This window comes from Hylaeus anthracinus, unplaced genomic scaffold, assembly GCF_026225885.1.
Source record: "Hylaeus anthracinus isolate JK02 unplaced genomic scaffold, UHH_iyHylAnth1.0_haploid 2, whole genome shotgun sequence".
Taxonomy (NCBI): Eukaryota; Metazoa; Arthropoda; class Insecta; order Hymenoptera; family Colletidae; genus Hylaeus; species Hylaeus anthracinus.
The window spans coordinates 3,417,803-3,429,845 of NW_026534838.1; the positions used below are offsets into that span (position 1 = coordinate 3,417,803).

At 40.1% G+C, this 12,043-nt stretch overlaps 2 protein-coding genes across 2 annotated transcripts; one reads left to right on the forward strand and one right to left on the reverse strand.

Moving 5' to 3' along the window:
* Positions 1-280: 280 nt before the first annotated feature.
* LOC128892907 (neuralized-like protein 4) lies at positions 281-9,006 on the forward strand. Its single transcript, XM_054153545.1, has 17 exons — positions 281-645; positions 1,096-1,311; positions 1,389-1,838; positions 1,909-2,109; positions 2,186-2,405; positions 2,485-2,581; positions 2,671-2,847; positions 2,957-3,265; positions 3,367-3,560; positions 3,629-3,918; positions 4,022-4,415; positions 4,499-4,820; positions 4,894-5,087; positions 5,160-5,365; positions 5,429-6,795; positions 7,239-7,391; positions 7,474-9,006. The coding sequence occupies exons 1-17, from the start codon at positions 451-453 to the stop codon at positions 7,667-7,669; spliced, it is 5,181 nt and encodes a 1,726-aa protein (XP_054009520.1). The 5' UTR covers positions 281-450; the 3' UTR covers positions 7,670-9,006.
* LOC128892915 (guanine nucleotide-binding protein subunit beta-2) lies at positions 8,640-10,531 on the reverse strand. The gene is made up of 6 exons (XM_054153567.1): positions 10,339-10,531; positions 10,093-10,238; positions 9,708-10,007; positions 9,429-9,630; positions 9,120-9,336; positions 8,640-9,023 (listed from the first exon to the last, which is right to left on the reverse strand). Exons 1-6 carry the CDS (start codon positions 10,405-10,407, stop codon positions 8,917-8,919), a joined length of 1,041 nt encoding a protein of 346 aa, XP_054009542.1. The 5' UTR covers positions 10,408-10,531; the 3' UTR covers positions 8,640-8,916.
* Positions 10,532-12,043: the final 1,512 nt, after the last annotated feature.

Consider the following 12,043-nt stretch of genomic DNA (forward strand, 5'->3'; position numbering starts at 1 on the left):
TGCTATGTACGCATCGACCATATAGAACAGTGATGGGCAAAAGCCTAGGCTTCGAATAAATTTGAAGTTTGCCGATATGTTTGTCTCGTTTCCTTCTTTGAAAAATGTTCAAAAGAGGAAACGAGAGAAACATATCGGCACACTTCAGATTTATTCGAAGTCTAGGGTTTTGTCCATCACTGCTTTATGGATGCACCAAATTCTCCTTTATGGAAACAGAGTTTCAGCTCTATAAGGGTACAGAGTATGTACTCTGTGGAAGCGATTGTCCAGTACTGATCAATGGTGATTTTCTCCTTCAAGAATTAAAGCGTCTCGGTCTATAATCATTTCATCGTTCGTGGCTCTGTGTTCATAGAAGTGGAAAAGAGCGATAGAGCGAGACAAAAAGTACGTACATGACAGTGGGTGAAGAGAGACGATAGATAAGGAAAGGGAGAAGGGAGATGGATGGTTTGGTTACATGCGACGGTCGGTGCACAACAAATGGTCGACATGTTTCATCAACGATGCAGTCATCATATCACTTTAACAAACAACAATTGCACAGCCATACGAGATCATTCCGACTACAATAACGGATTGGTTTTCAGTGCGGAGCCGCTCAAGGATGACGAGCTCTTCGAAGTTCGCATCGACAAGAAGGTACTCCAATTAAACCACCAAACAAATCCTTTTCAACGATGTTCCACTACAGGGTTCTTTTATCTGTCAAAACATTGTTTACAACGGTGCTTTAAAGTTTTTGGTTCACTGTTTATCACGATGTGTAATTCGATCACTTGTTTTATTTATAAAAGAGAACTATCACGCGACCTGTTGTCGAATACGGATTAGTATTCTATTGTTTATTATAGCTTCATTCGATATTAAAAACGTAAGAATAAACATCCTTAAAACGCGTAAGATTATAGTTGAATGGGAAGCTCCAATTGCTTAGCCTTGACAAACCAGAGAATGAAGAAAGAGGAAGTTTTCCTAACATTGGTTTTTGTGGCTTGGGAGTTGGAGCATGTTCAGCAGTTCTGAGAAATTAATTAACTGTGTAAGATAAAGGTTTGCTATATTGTAGTAACATTATTTCTCTTTGCACAGATGATATCATGGAGCGGTAGTATACAGATCGGAATAACAGAGTGTGATCCAGAGATTATAGAACTGCCAGCCTGTGCCACCAACCTCTGCCAAGGAACATGGATTATGTCCACCTCTGATATAGTTCATGATGGAGTAAGAATAGTTGAAAAGTATGGAACAAACTTGGACTCTTTGGAAGAAGAAAGTACTTTGGGTGTATTGAGGACATCCAATGTAAGTTTTCTATGGATGTAAGATTATTTTCTACTTTAACAATTTATTTTAATAATCTATCTTCTTCCTTTTTCTAGCATGAGCTAATATTCTATATCAATGGAGTTTCCCAAGGTGTGGCAGTATCCAATATACCGGAACGGATTTTTGCAGTTGTAGATATTTATGGTGCTTGTGTGCAAGTATCCATAACTCATTCACAGATTGCCTCCATCTCGTGTAACAAGCCAAAGGATGAAGTTGAAATTAATAATGACTATGCTCTTGGGGAAACATCTAATTCCTCCACAACTAATCTAGTCGCTAATTTGAATGTTAATTTAAACGTAAATGTTAATGTTAATTTACCTAAGAATCCAAGTCTCGCGGCTATTAGAGAAGATAGACTGAGGTTTCACGAGAGAGTTGGCACGCTGGTCAAATTGTCCAACAATGCCAGAACTGCCGAAAGGATGAGACCTTTAGATGAATTTAATAATGGAGTGGTAATGACTCACAGGCCATTAAGGGACAATGAATTGTTCGAGGTGGGTAAATGAAAATAAGAAACGAATAATTTTTATATGATAAACCTTGTAACAAAGCGAATAATTGCAGGTAAGAATTGATCGACTCGTGCACAAATGGTCTGGCAGTATAGAAGTTGGAGTCACCATGCATAGTCCCACGGCGCTGGAGTTCCCAGCAACGATGACTAACATGCGATCGGGAACAACGATGATGTCTGGCTGTGGGATTTTGGTAAATGGAAAGGGCACGTGTCGCGAATATGGAGAGTTTAATCTCGACGAGTTGAGGGTAAGACTACGATAATTTATGCATATTAGAAAAATGTTTTCCCGTTGAATTTTACGATAACTTATCTCTTTTTTAGGAAGGAGACAGGGTGGGCATGGTAAGGCGAAGCAACGGAAATCTCCATTATTTGATAAATGGTTTGGACCAAGGCATTGCTGCTAAAATACCTACGGGCATATGGGGTGTCATTGATCTCTATGGTATGACAGTGAAAGTAACAATTGTGGATCAGGATGAAAGAGAAGAACAAAATTTAGTTACCAGAAGAAATACGTTGCAACTGCAAGGTCTAAATGGTGAGAGTACCGTTTAAGATTTTTTTCTACGTATTGCGATGAAGTACTGATATTCAATTTTACTGTTCTTGTTTTCTAGAAACAGAAGAGGAACCACCGGATAGACTGATGTTCCATTCCTGCTGTGGTACGCATGTTGAAGTGATTAATAATGGACGCACGGCGCACAGGCCTAAGTAAACAAACTTTGTTTAAAGAATTCTAGAAACTAGTTTATCCAAATTCCCAGGACACCCTCGACATTGTACTCATGGTTGTTTTGCAGTGTGATGGATGATTTCAACAATGGTGTTGTGTTAACTTCAAGGCCGTTGAAGTCAAACGAGTTGTTCGAGGTGAGATTGGATAAAATAGTAACAAAGTGGGCAGGATCCATCGAGATAGGGGTTACGACTCACTCCCCCACCGAGTTGGAGTTCCCTTTCACAATGACAAATGTTAGGTATGTAAAATATTATTCTCAGTCTGCGTTAACATGTTTGTATCATCTGAAATTTATGTTAAGTTTATCCGCCCGTGTTATTGCTCGAAGGTGGTCATGTCCCTTGCAGATCCGGCACATGGATGATGACAGAAAATGGAGTAATGCACAATGGCACTGCCATAATAGATCAGTACGGTCAGAACTTGGACCGACTGCAAGTAGGAGATCGCGTAGGTGTGATGAGAAAGGATAACGCGACGCTACATTTTTATGTAAACGGCGCTGACCAAGGAGCTGCCGCAATGAACGTGCCTGAAAGGATCTATGGTGTCATAGATCTTTACGGGCAGGCTGCACAGGCAACCATAGTCGACAATACAGACTTCTATAGCCCCACCACGAATAATTCAAGCTTCAGCAATACAACTTTATATAGGTTTGTAAATGATATTCGACTTTAACCCTTAGGCCACCGCGTGGTGGTTATGCGTATTACGTCGCGGGATGTATCGGGGTAAAGTTGTATTTTTTAAACAGTGACTTAAGGTTTCATCATATACATGGTAAGAATGCGAAGATAATAAACAATGGATTGACAGCATTGAGGCCTAGAGCTTTAGGCGAATTCAATGAAGCCATTGTGGTAGCGAATCGTGCACTGAGAGATGGTGAGATGTTTGAGGTGACAATTGACAAAATGGTTGATCGTTGGACAGGCGCTATCGAAGCAGGTAAACATTTAAAAGTGAGAATCATTGCTTCTTTTTCCTTCGAGGGTACAAACAAAAGAATCTTGTAGGCGTAACAGTCATAAGGCCTGATGAACTGGAGTTTCCATCCACGATGACTGATATCGACCATGACACTTGGATGCTGTCTGGTTCTACCGTTATGCGAGACGGCGTGACCCTGAGACATCATTACGCCTGCGATTTAGACAAGTTGGCAGAGGGTAATCGTATTGGTATGATGCGGTGTCCAGACAGCAGTTTGCATTATTATTTAGATGGAGTGGATCAGGGACCTGCTTGTACGGGTCTACCACAACACGTCTACCCTGTGATCGACTTGTATGGTCAGTGTGTTCAGGTACTCTACCACAATTTCTTTACTTTATAAATAAAGACACCATGGAGAATAAGGAATAACCGAATAAGACTGTTCACACTGTTAACACGTGTGAACTTCTCAGGTGACAATCGTGTTGCCAGAGCGTAGGGACCCCATGACACAGCAGTATTTGCCATCGGAGAACAGTACTAGTCAACAGCCTACATCCGTGATTCAACTCCAAGCTCAGGCAGAAATCATGCATAAGTTTCACGAGTCTGTTGGCTCGAACGTTCAGCTGAATAGCGATAGAACAGTAGCGACTAGATGTAGGGAGTACAATAACGCCGTATTGTTAAGCGAGGTACCGTTAGAGAATAATGAGATATTCGAAATTGCCATTAAAGAAGTTGCACGCGTATGGAGCGGTTGCCTGAGGATAGGCGTTACAAGTAATGAAAACGGGAATTGGTTAACTTCTACGAACCCTGTACCCGGCATGGGATGCATTCCAATTGATGCTTGGTACTTGACAGGTAAATGATACATCGATAGCCAAGCGCATTGGTAAGTAATATTGTACTTAATATTGATTTTTTGTGAATCGTTGAATATTTAGGTAACGAAGTTAGACACAATGGATACGTTCTGTGTATGAATTACTGCCCAAGCTTGGAATGGCTACGCGTGGGTGATAAAATTGGAATGAAACGCACGCATGAGAGTAATTTAAAGTTTTACATAAATGGCGAGGACATGGGTATAGCAGCGTCAAACATACCAGAGATGGTGTACGCCATAGTCGAACTTTTCGGCAGTACCGTGGCTGTGAATATTACCAGTACTAAACAACAGAATAGTGTAATATCGCCAAACGCTAGTCTGAGGCTGCAGGATTCTTTGGAATTGTTACTCGACCCTATGCCGCCTGTTTTGCGAAAGTATGTCGTACTAAATTGCCTTCGGTATGTTTATTGGTAATATCGATATACGTTTTGATTTCTGCGTTCACAGCGACGCTGGAATGGATACATCTGTGGACGTATCCGAAGGGAAATTTGTGAATGATGTAACACTCACGCCAACGCAACCAGTCGCCCATTTGACAGGAGAAAGCGATTGGAACTATGAGTTCCACGAAAACCATGGAAGAAATATACAACTTGAGTCTAAAACTATTGCGAGAAGGGTTGCGAGTTATAATCAGGGTACGATTCGTTCTAGTATTTGTACTTTTATTTTTTTCTTCTAAACTTATCCGTCTCGTCTCATTTTTTAAGGAGTGGTAATGTCTAGTCGCCCTCTAATAAAGGGCAAGCCATTTTTAGTGAAAATAGAAAAAATAAACGAACGATGGGTTTCTAACGTTCTTTGCGGTGTGACTTGCATCTCACCAGAGAAGGCTAATTTCCCTTTGACCGCTCTTGGTTTCAAGAAGCACTCATGGATTATTTGTAGCGATTGGATATCGCACAACGGTATCAGGGTAAGTGTTACTCGAATCTTTATAAAATGAAACAATTTATACAAAGTACTTTTATGTTATCAGGTAAAAACGAAATACGGAGCTGCTTTAGAAGGCCTTCAATCTAATTCTGTGGTAGGTTTGTTCGTCGACGAAGACAACAGATTACGCTTAATTATTAATGGTGTAGATCAAGGAGTAGTTGCAACGGACTTGCCGCCCTATGTGTATGCTGTGTTTGACTTGTACGGCCAGTGTGAACAGATTTCTGTCGTTGGAAACAATGCCGAGACATTCTCATCCGCCCCTATCGACAATACCGCGACTAAAGCGTCGATAGAATGTATTAGAACGAAGATGGAAGACGCAGAAAACTCGAGGGAAAAGGCTGATCTAGAATGTCACGAGAAAGAGAACATAATCGTTGCTACGTCTTCGGATTTGTCCGCGTCTACGTCGCCGAGTGCGCCCAGCCAGTGCGGTTCGAACGGTAAGGACGATCATATTGTGGAATATTCGGCGTGCAACAACGACAACGCGCATTTATCCAATAACATAGAAAACAAAGCAGCTCCTAGTGTGTCAGACAGCAACAATTTGGAGCAAAGTTCAGACATGAGCAACGAAACACGAAGTATCAAAAACAGGAGCTACGACATCTCGAACCAGCTGAACAACAGCGCGATATCGAACAGCCAGTCCGAGAACTCGATTAATAGGAACGAATGTACAAATGTAGAGATAAATAACGCGACTAATATTAATATTAAAAACGGCACAGCGAACAGCACCACCAACATAACTAGCCTGAATAGTAATAACGCGATAAACGAAAGCATAGCGTCCAATAGTCAAGGGAATAATTTAAGTGGCACACATCAGAATCACGGGTCGACCAATATGTTGAGTTCGTCACAGACGTTCTCTTCCCAAAACACATTAAGCAACGCAACATCCGACATTTCCAACACGGTTTTCTCTAATTTCAACGATGTGCGTTCGAACATGTCCTGGAACAATAGCGTGTCTGTTGACAACAATTCTGTTGGTGGGAACACGACACTATCTGGACAAAACACAGCCCCGAATTACAACGCACCTTCGTTGCAGCTGCAGCAAATTCCATCGGTACCGTCCACACCTCCCAGAACAAACATTGTATCCTCGAAAAAGTGCGAGTACTTGAAGGCGTGCATGAGATTAAAGAAGTCGCTAGTCCTGCCAGATGAGTTTTTCTCTCTAGACGACGTATTGTGCTATTGTAACGACTGTTACAAAGTGGAAGAAGATAGTGCAATCTGCAAGAAAGGCGAGCCACCGGCGGAGTTCGCTGTACCAATTGGTTGGACTAGGTTCCCGTTGAAGCAAAGCATCAACGCCAACCAGATTCCACAGAGTACGACGGATAAGTGGCACGTTGCTTTCTATGGTATACGTCTGGATGCGATCAGGTAAACAAAATTTACAAACTTCGCGTACACGCAAGAGTTGAAGAGATTGAAAATCAAATGACAGGATATCTCACGACTAACCGAACGCGAACCGAGTTGATCGAAGGATCAACGACGAATGATCTCCCACCCCTCGTATACCTGTGTCGAGGGTCACGGCTCGCTATCGAACAAGAGTGGGGCAAGGGCAAACAACAACCGCGTGGCTGTTGATTCGACGGCTCGATGAATTTATCGAGAAAATAATTCGCGAAACATTAATATCACAGCAAAATCATATTCTCCATCATTGTTTAAATAATAAGTCTTACGGGACGTGAATTTCGGCTGTTCGAAAATAAAAAGATTTTCAATCTTAAAACACATTGAAATCAATGACGTCGTCGCAGAGGCGATGTATGGCAATATCTTAATACGGTTACGGCTTATTTTTTTTTTTGCAGATTAATACTTGATACAGGAGAGCTCATGACGAAGGAGCAGTTAGACGTAAGCAACCTCACAATGAATATAAAAACAGAAGACCAGAATCCTCAAGTCGTCTTCTCACCCAGTATAAAGTATGCTGCATCCGAGGAATTCTCTAGAAAGTATCCGTAAGTACTCCTGTAACAAATAACCGGACCGTATAAGCCTCAAATGTTCTAATTATGTATTATTAATGTGTATCTGTCGCAGGTATATCGATACCCAGTCGAATAAAAAGCTGAATGCATCTACTGCATTCCAGCTGCTGGTAAGACCGGGTTCGTACACGATCAGTCCTGGTGGCAAGGATGGCGACGATTCCCAGTTCGATTCTAGCAAATGGGCAACCAAAGAAGCAGGGGCCACGGTTATCGTGGCCCTTTTAGTTCATCTCGACGGATTTTAATTTAATACGCCATGAAAATGCGAGACACGTTCCACGTTGCAATCAGATGCAGGATGCGCGTTTTCGTTTCGAGGATAAAACGAATGTACATAAAGATTATATAACGTAATATAATTACCGTAAGAATTTTTAAAATCGATTTTTTATCTTGAATTATTCCGTCAAAACTTCGCTGAATGTATATTTACGTTGGATTATACGTTAGGTATTTGAATATAAACAATTGTAATTCAGCAATATCGATTAAAAAATTGGTGTAATTAATAGACCGCCGATTGAAACGTTTGCAATAATTGATTCGTTGAAGTATGCAGTAGCACGTATATTAAATGCATAGTGAATGTATTATGTTATACAGACAATGTAGCTACTGGCCTAGGTTCGCGGTGACGAGAATTATGTCGGAGAGGCTCGTCATCGTATCAAAAACGCATCTTAATCGTCAAGATTTACGCCTAACGAATACCAAATCTTTAAGTATTAGTCACAGAAAAAAGATGGAAGTTTCTCTTCATAACCTCTTTTTTGATCTTATGTTCGGAGCACCATTTTTACAACGTCGACACAGACTTGTTATATGTATAATGTAGGGATAAATTGTTGCAACTGTAAATCACAACATGAGGCTATCATAGAGAGTTCTCATGAATAAAATTACCACGACTCGGATACTTTCAGGAAAATGTAATAACTATATTTTCAAATACGCTATTTAGAGACGCAGTTTTTCGTTGTGAATATCATGTGCACTATTTATAAATGCATACAAATAATATAAATGGAAAAAAGGACAAAGCGTCAACTTGTTTGTATTTTACAACCGATTATACCAATTGTTCGTCAGTTTCATTTTGTATTTTTTTTTTCTTTTTTTTCATATCGTTTACTTTCCGATTAAATAAAAAAAAAAGTCAGTTATTTTCGAGAACCAAGCTCCAGTAGTTGTCTTTTAAGTTTCCCTAGAATATCAAAGAAAGCGGTTCCTTTATCTTTTAATATAAATCTCAAGAAACATTACAGGTGTTTATACATATAAATTAAACATGCGAGTAATTAATCAACTTAATACGCGTAATAGATAGTTTCCTTGTAGATATTTAATTTTCCTTTTGTGAAAAAACTTGACTTTAGAGGATGGCGAAACGCAAACGAACAAACGTATCAACAAGAAGAAAATAGGATTTCTTTTTTATTCCATCACCTTCTTCAAGATTCTGCAACGTTACTGATCAAGTTATTCCAAGTTTCTACACCCAAATTCGCACGTGCTGGTCCCAGGAACAGCTAGCAACCGCCATACCGTTTGCAGCAACGCTGAGCGACGTGACACGGTTCTCGTGGCCTGACATAACGCCTTAAATTAAACATAAAGTCAAGTATAATTAACAAAGACCGTTATTAACCTTCGCAACGAACTTTTGTCATTATTTTAGACTACTGGAATGCTTACCGTTGTATTGATTCTTCAACGTGTCCCAAATGTGAATAGAATTGTCATCGCTGCCGCAAAATATAAATCTACCGCTGAACGATAAACCGCATGACGTAAATCCTGGATTTGAATTAGGCGGCTTAAACGTAGCTAACTGCTGATCGGATCTCAAGTCCCACAATCTCGCTGTCTTGTCCTCTGAGGCCGTCACGAAGGCCTGTCCCGAAGGATGATACTGCGCAGACCCCATAGAACTTAATTCTTAACGTTATGAAATGGATGATTTGTGTGATTATTATAGATATCTCTATGATTTCAGATACTCACACAGACGGAGTTTACATCAGCCTCGTGCCCAAAGAAAGTCTGCTTGGCATTCTCCTCTCTTAAATCCCAAAGTTTGCATGTTCTGTCTACCGATCCAGTAATGTAAGTGTTCATATCCGGAGATAAACTAATGCTAACCACGTCGCCAGCGTGGGCACAGAAGTCTGTCGTTTTTTTGTTTGCTTCTAAGTCCCATATGCAGCTAAAAGAGTTTGCGTGTTACCATAAAGCTATTCTAGACTAGTATAATTGATAGCCATTACTGTCTTTCAGGTGTACATTTTCATGTCACCGGATCCAGTGATGATCCTCTTGTCTTCCAAGAATCTACACGACGAGAGGAATCCTTCATATCCTAGCAACTCTCTGACAATTTTGGCGGAACCTGTAGCGTCACGATTGTTCACATCATAGATGGTGCACATATTGTCCATGCCACCGCAGGCGACGAAGTTTCCTGAAGGCGCAAACGCTACAGACATCACCCATGCCGAGCGCAATGGAATTACTTGGACCTTGTTTCCAGTCCACGAATCCCAGATGATTAGTTTTCCGTCTAAGGACCCTGTCACGCAATGCCTAAAAAATAACAAATCTTTTCTGTTATCTAGGTTTGATGAATACAGAGTGGGAACGCAATTTCTATGCTTGACTTGAGACTGACCTACTGTCACCACTGTAATGCACCGAGTTCACCTTGTTGATGTGACCCTTTAATAACTTCTTTGTAGATAATTTGACCTTTGGAGCGTCCGCCACCCCGTTACATGCCTCCTCAAGAGTCGTGTCCTGTTGTTTCTTTTGATCCTCCTGGTACGCGCAAAGTAAACCATGAACACCAGTTAGTACCATTTCTTTTTTAAAGTATTTTGGTTGCTTAACGATACACATATGGTATTTCTGATACAACCTTGCATTTGTTGATCAGGTCCTCCAGTTCCTTCTTCAAGGCCACCGTTTCTGCGTCATCCTTCCCCATTTTCTGAACGCGTTTCGCCTTGTTTGGGAATTGCTACGGAATTGGAAACACCCACGATGGTGAATCCACGGATACTGACTAGCAAATTTCCATCGAAGCGTGAAAGAAGCCTCAGCATCGACTATCCTGGTACCCCAGTAATCGTATTAAATTGACGCTTAATCCGATTTGTTAGGCATTAGTTTGGTTCTCCAGCCTAACTCAATTACCTACATACACGATAACCCTTATTATTCTGCGCGTATCATTTTTTCTACCATTTATGACTACAAAGGCTGTAGCATCTGGAATGAGGAAATAATATGTTGCAGATGAATTCTTAGAATCAATGTTACATTAATCAGTGGTCCCTGCAAATTTTAATGTTTCATTTGTTTCTTTTTTAAATCAAATGTTACGAAATTTTAGGAAATGGAAAGGAAAAAGTACACGGTTACGGTAGACGAGCCCTCACGTTCTTTTGCCAACAAAAACCATGATCCGTCTCGCTTTCGGATTCCATTTCGCCTATAAATGATCCGATCCTCTACTTGAATCGATTTAGTTCTCTCGGTTCATCGATCACGGGTAGCGCATAATAATTTCTTTGTAAATTTGCTTATAATAAAGTGAAAGTAATACAAAAATTTCGGACAATTGTTTCTTAATTATCAACGTTATTGCATGGGAAAATTATGGTGTACAAGGGGGGAAACGTGCTGTTTGGTGTTCTGTTATTGAATTGCATACATCATGTCGTGTCAGGCGAAGGAGTTTGCTTCAGTTCGACACGAGGCAACGAAGAACACGTTTCATGTAAAGATAATTCATCAAATATACTTGAAAAGTCTATTGGTGAACATTACAAATCGAAAACCGAATCTCTAGGTCCAATTGTAAAAAGTAAGTACATATTATTCGCATTATGATACTATTATTTATGGTACCATTACATTATACTGGATTCAAGTATGCGAATATTGGTTTTAATACTAGAGGCGCTATCAGTGATTTATTCTTTATTTTGTAATTATTCTTTGCTTTGTAACACTACAATATATTGTTTTAATAAATTATTTAATAATAAGTTCAGACAGCAACCCCTCCAGGGTTTAAATTTAGTGGCGCCATCGGTGGAAAAACGTCCAAGTTTATAGTGAAAATAGTTCGTGGCGTCATCTTATAGAAACAATAGGAACTATTTTCACTATAAACTTGGGCGTTTTCCCACCGATGGCGCCACTAGTAGTCAGACAGTGCTGTACTTAGAAACTCCAGGACCCTGTTTAAAATATTTGTTTAAGTTTTCACTTTCCACGTTTACAGTTTGAGTTAATGAAATAATTGAATAATTCGTAATTGTTTAGTAAACATATGAAAGTAATTTTACTTGGTAAGACGTGAATCAATTCCGTAGCTACATACAAGGACGCCATTGGGAGTCATCTGTACAACCTTCTTACATTCTTCCCAAACCTCAAAGAAAGGAAAGACAAAAGTCAAAGAGTAATTTGCCATTGATTAAAAACAAGTTTATCTAAAGATTCTTTCAATAAACAGTGTGTTTTAATTGAGAGTGTAGTTCCAGTTAAATGCGAGTCGTTAGGTTGGTGCATGTGCAACGCACGTCGTGATTCGTGTGTTGCTTCCGTCATTA

Coding starts and splice junctions, on each gene's coding strand:
- LOC128892907 (XM_054153545.1), top strand. CDS start 451: ATGGTTTGGTTACATGCGACGGTCGGTGCACAACAAATGGTCGACATG. Junction 2,848..2,956: donor TTCACAATGACAAATGTTAG/GTATGTAAAATA, acceptor TGTCCCTTGCAG/ATCCGGCACATGGATGATGA. Junction 5,088..5,159: donor GGTTGCGAGTTATAATCAGG/GTACGATTCGTT, acceptor TCATTTTTTAAG/GAGTGGTAATGTCTAGTCGC.
- LOC128892915 (XM_054153567.1), bottom strand. CDS start 10,407: ATGGGGAAGGATGACGCAGAAACGGTGGCCTTGAAGAAGGAACTGGAG. Junction 10,239..10,338: donor ACCTGATCAACAAATGCAAG/GTTGTATCAGAA, acceptor TGCGCGTACCAG/GAGGATCAAAAGAAACAACA. Junction 10,008..10,092: donor CATTACAGTGGTGACAGTAG/GTCAGTCTCAAG, acceptor GTTATTTTTTAG/GCATTGCGTGACAGGGTCCT.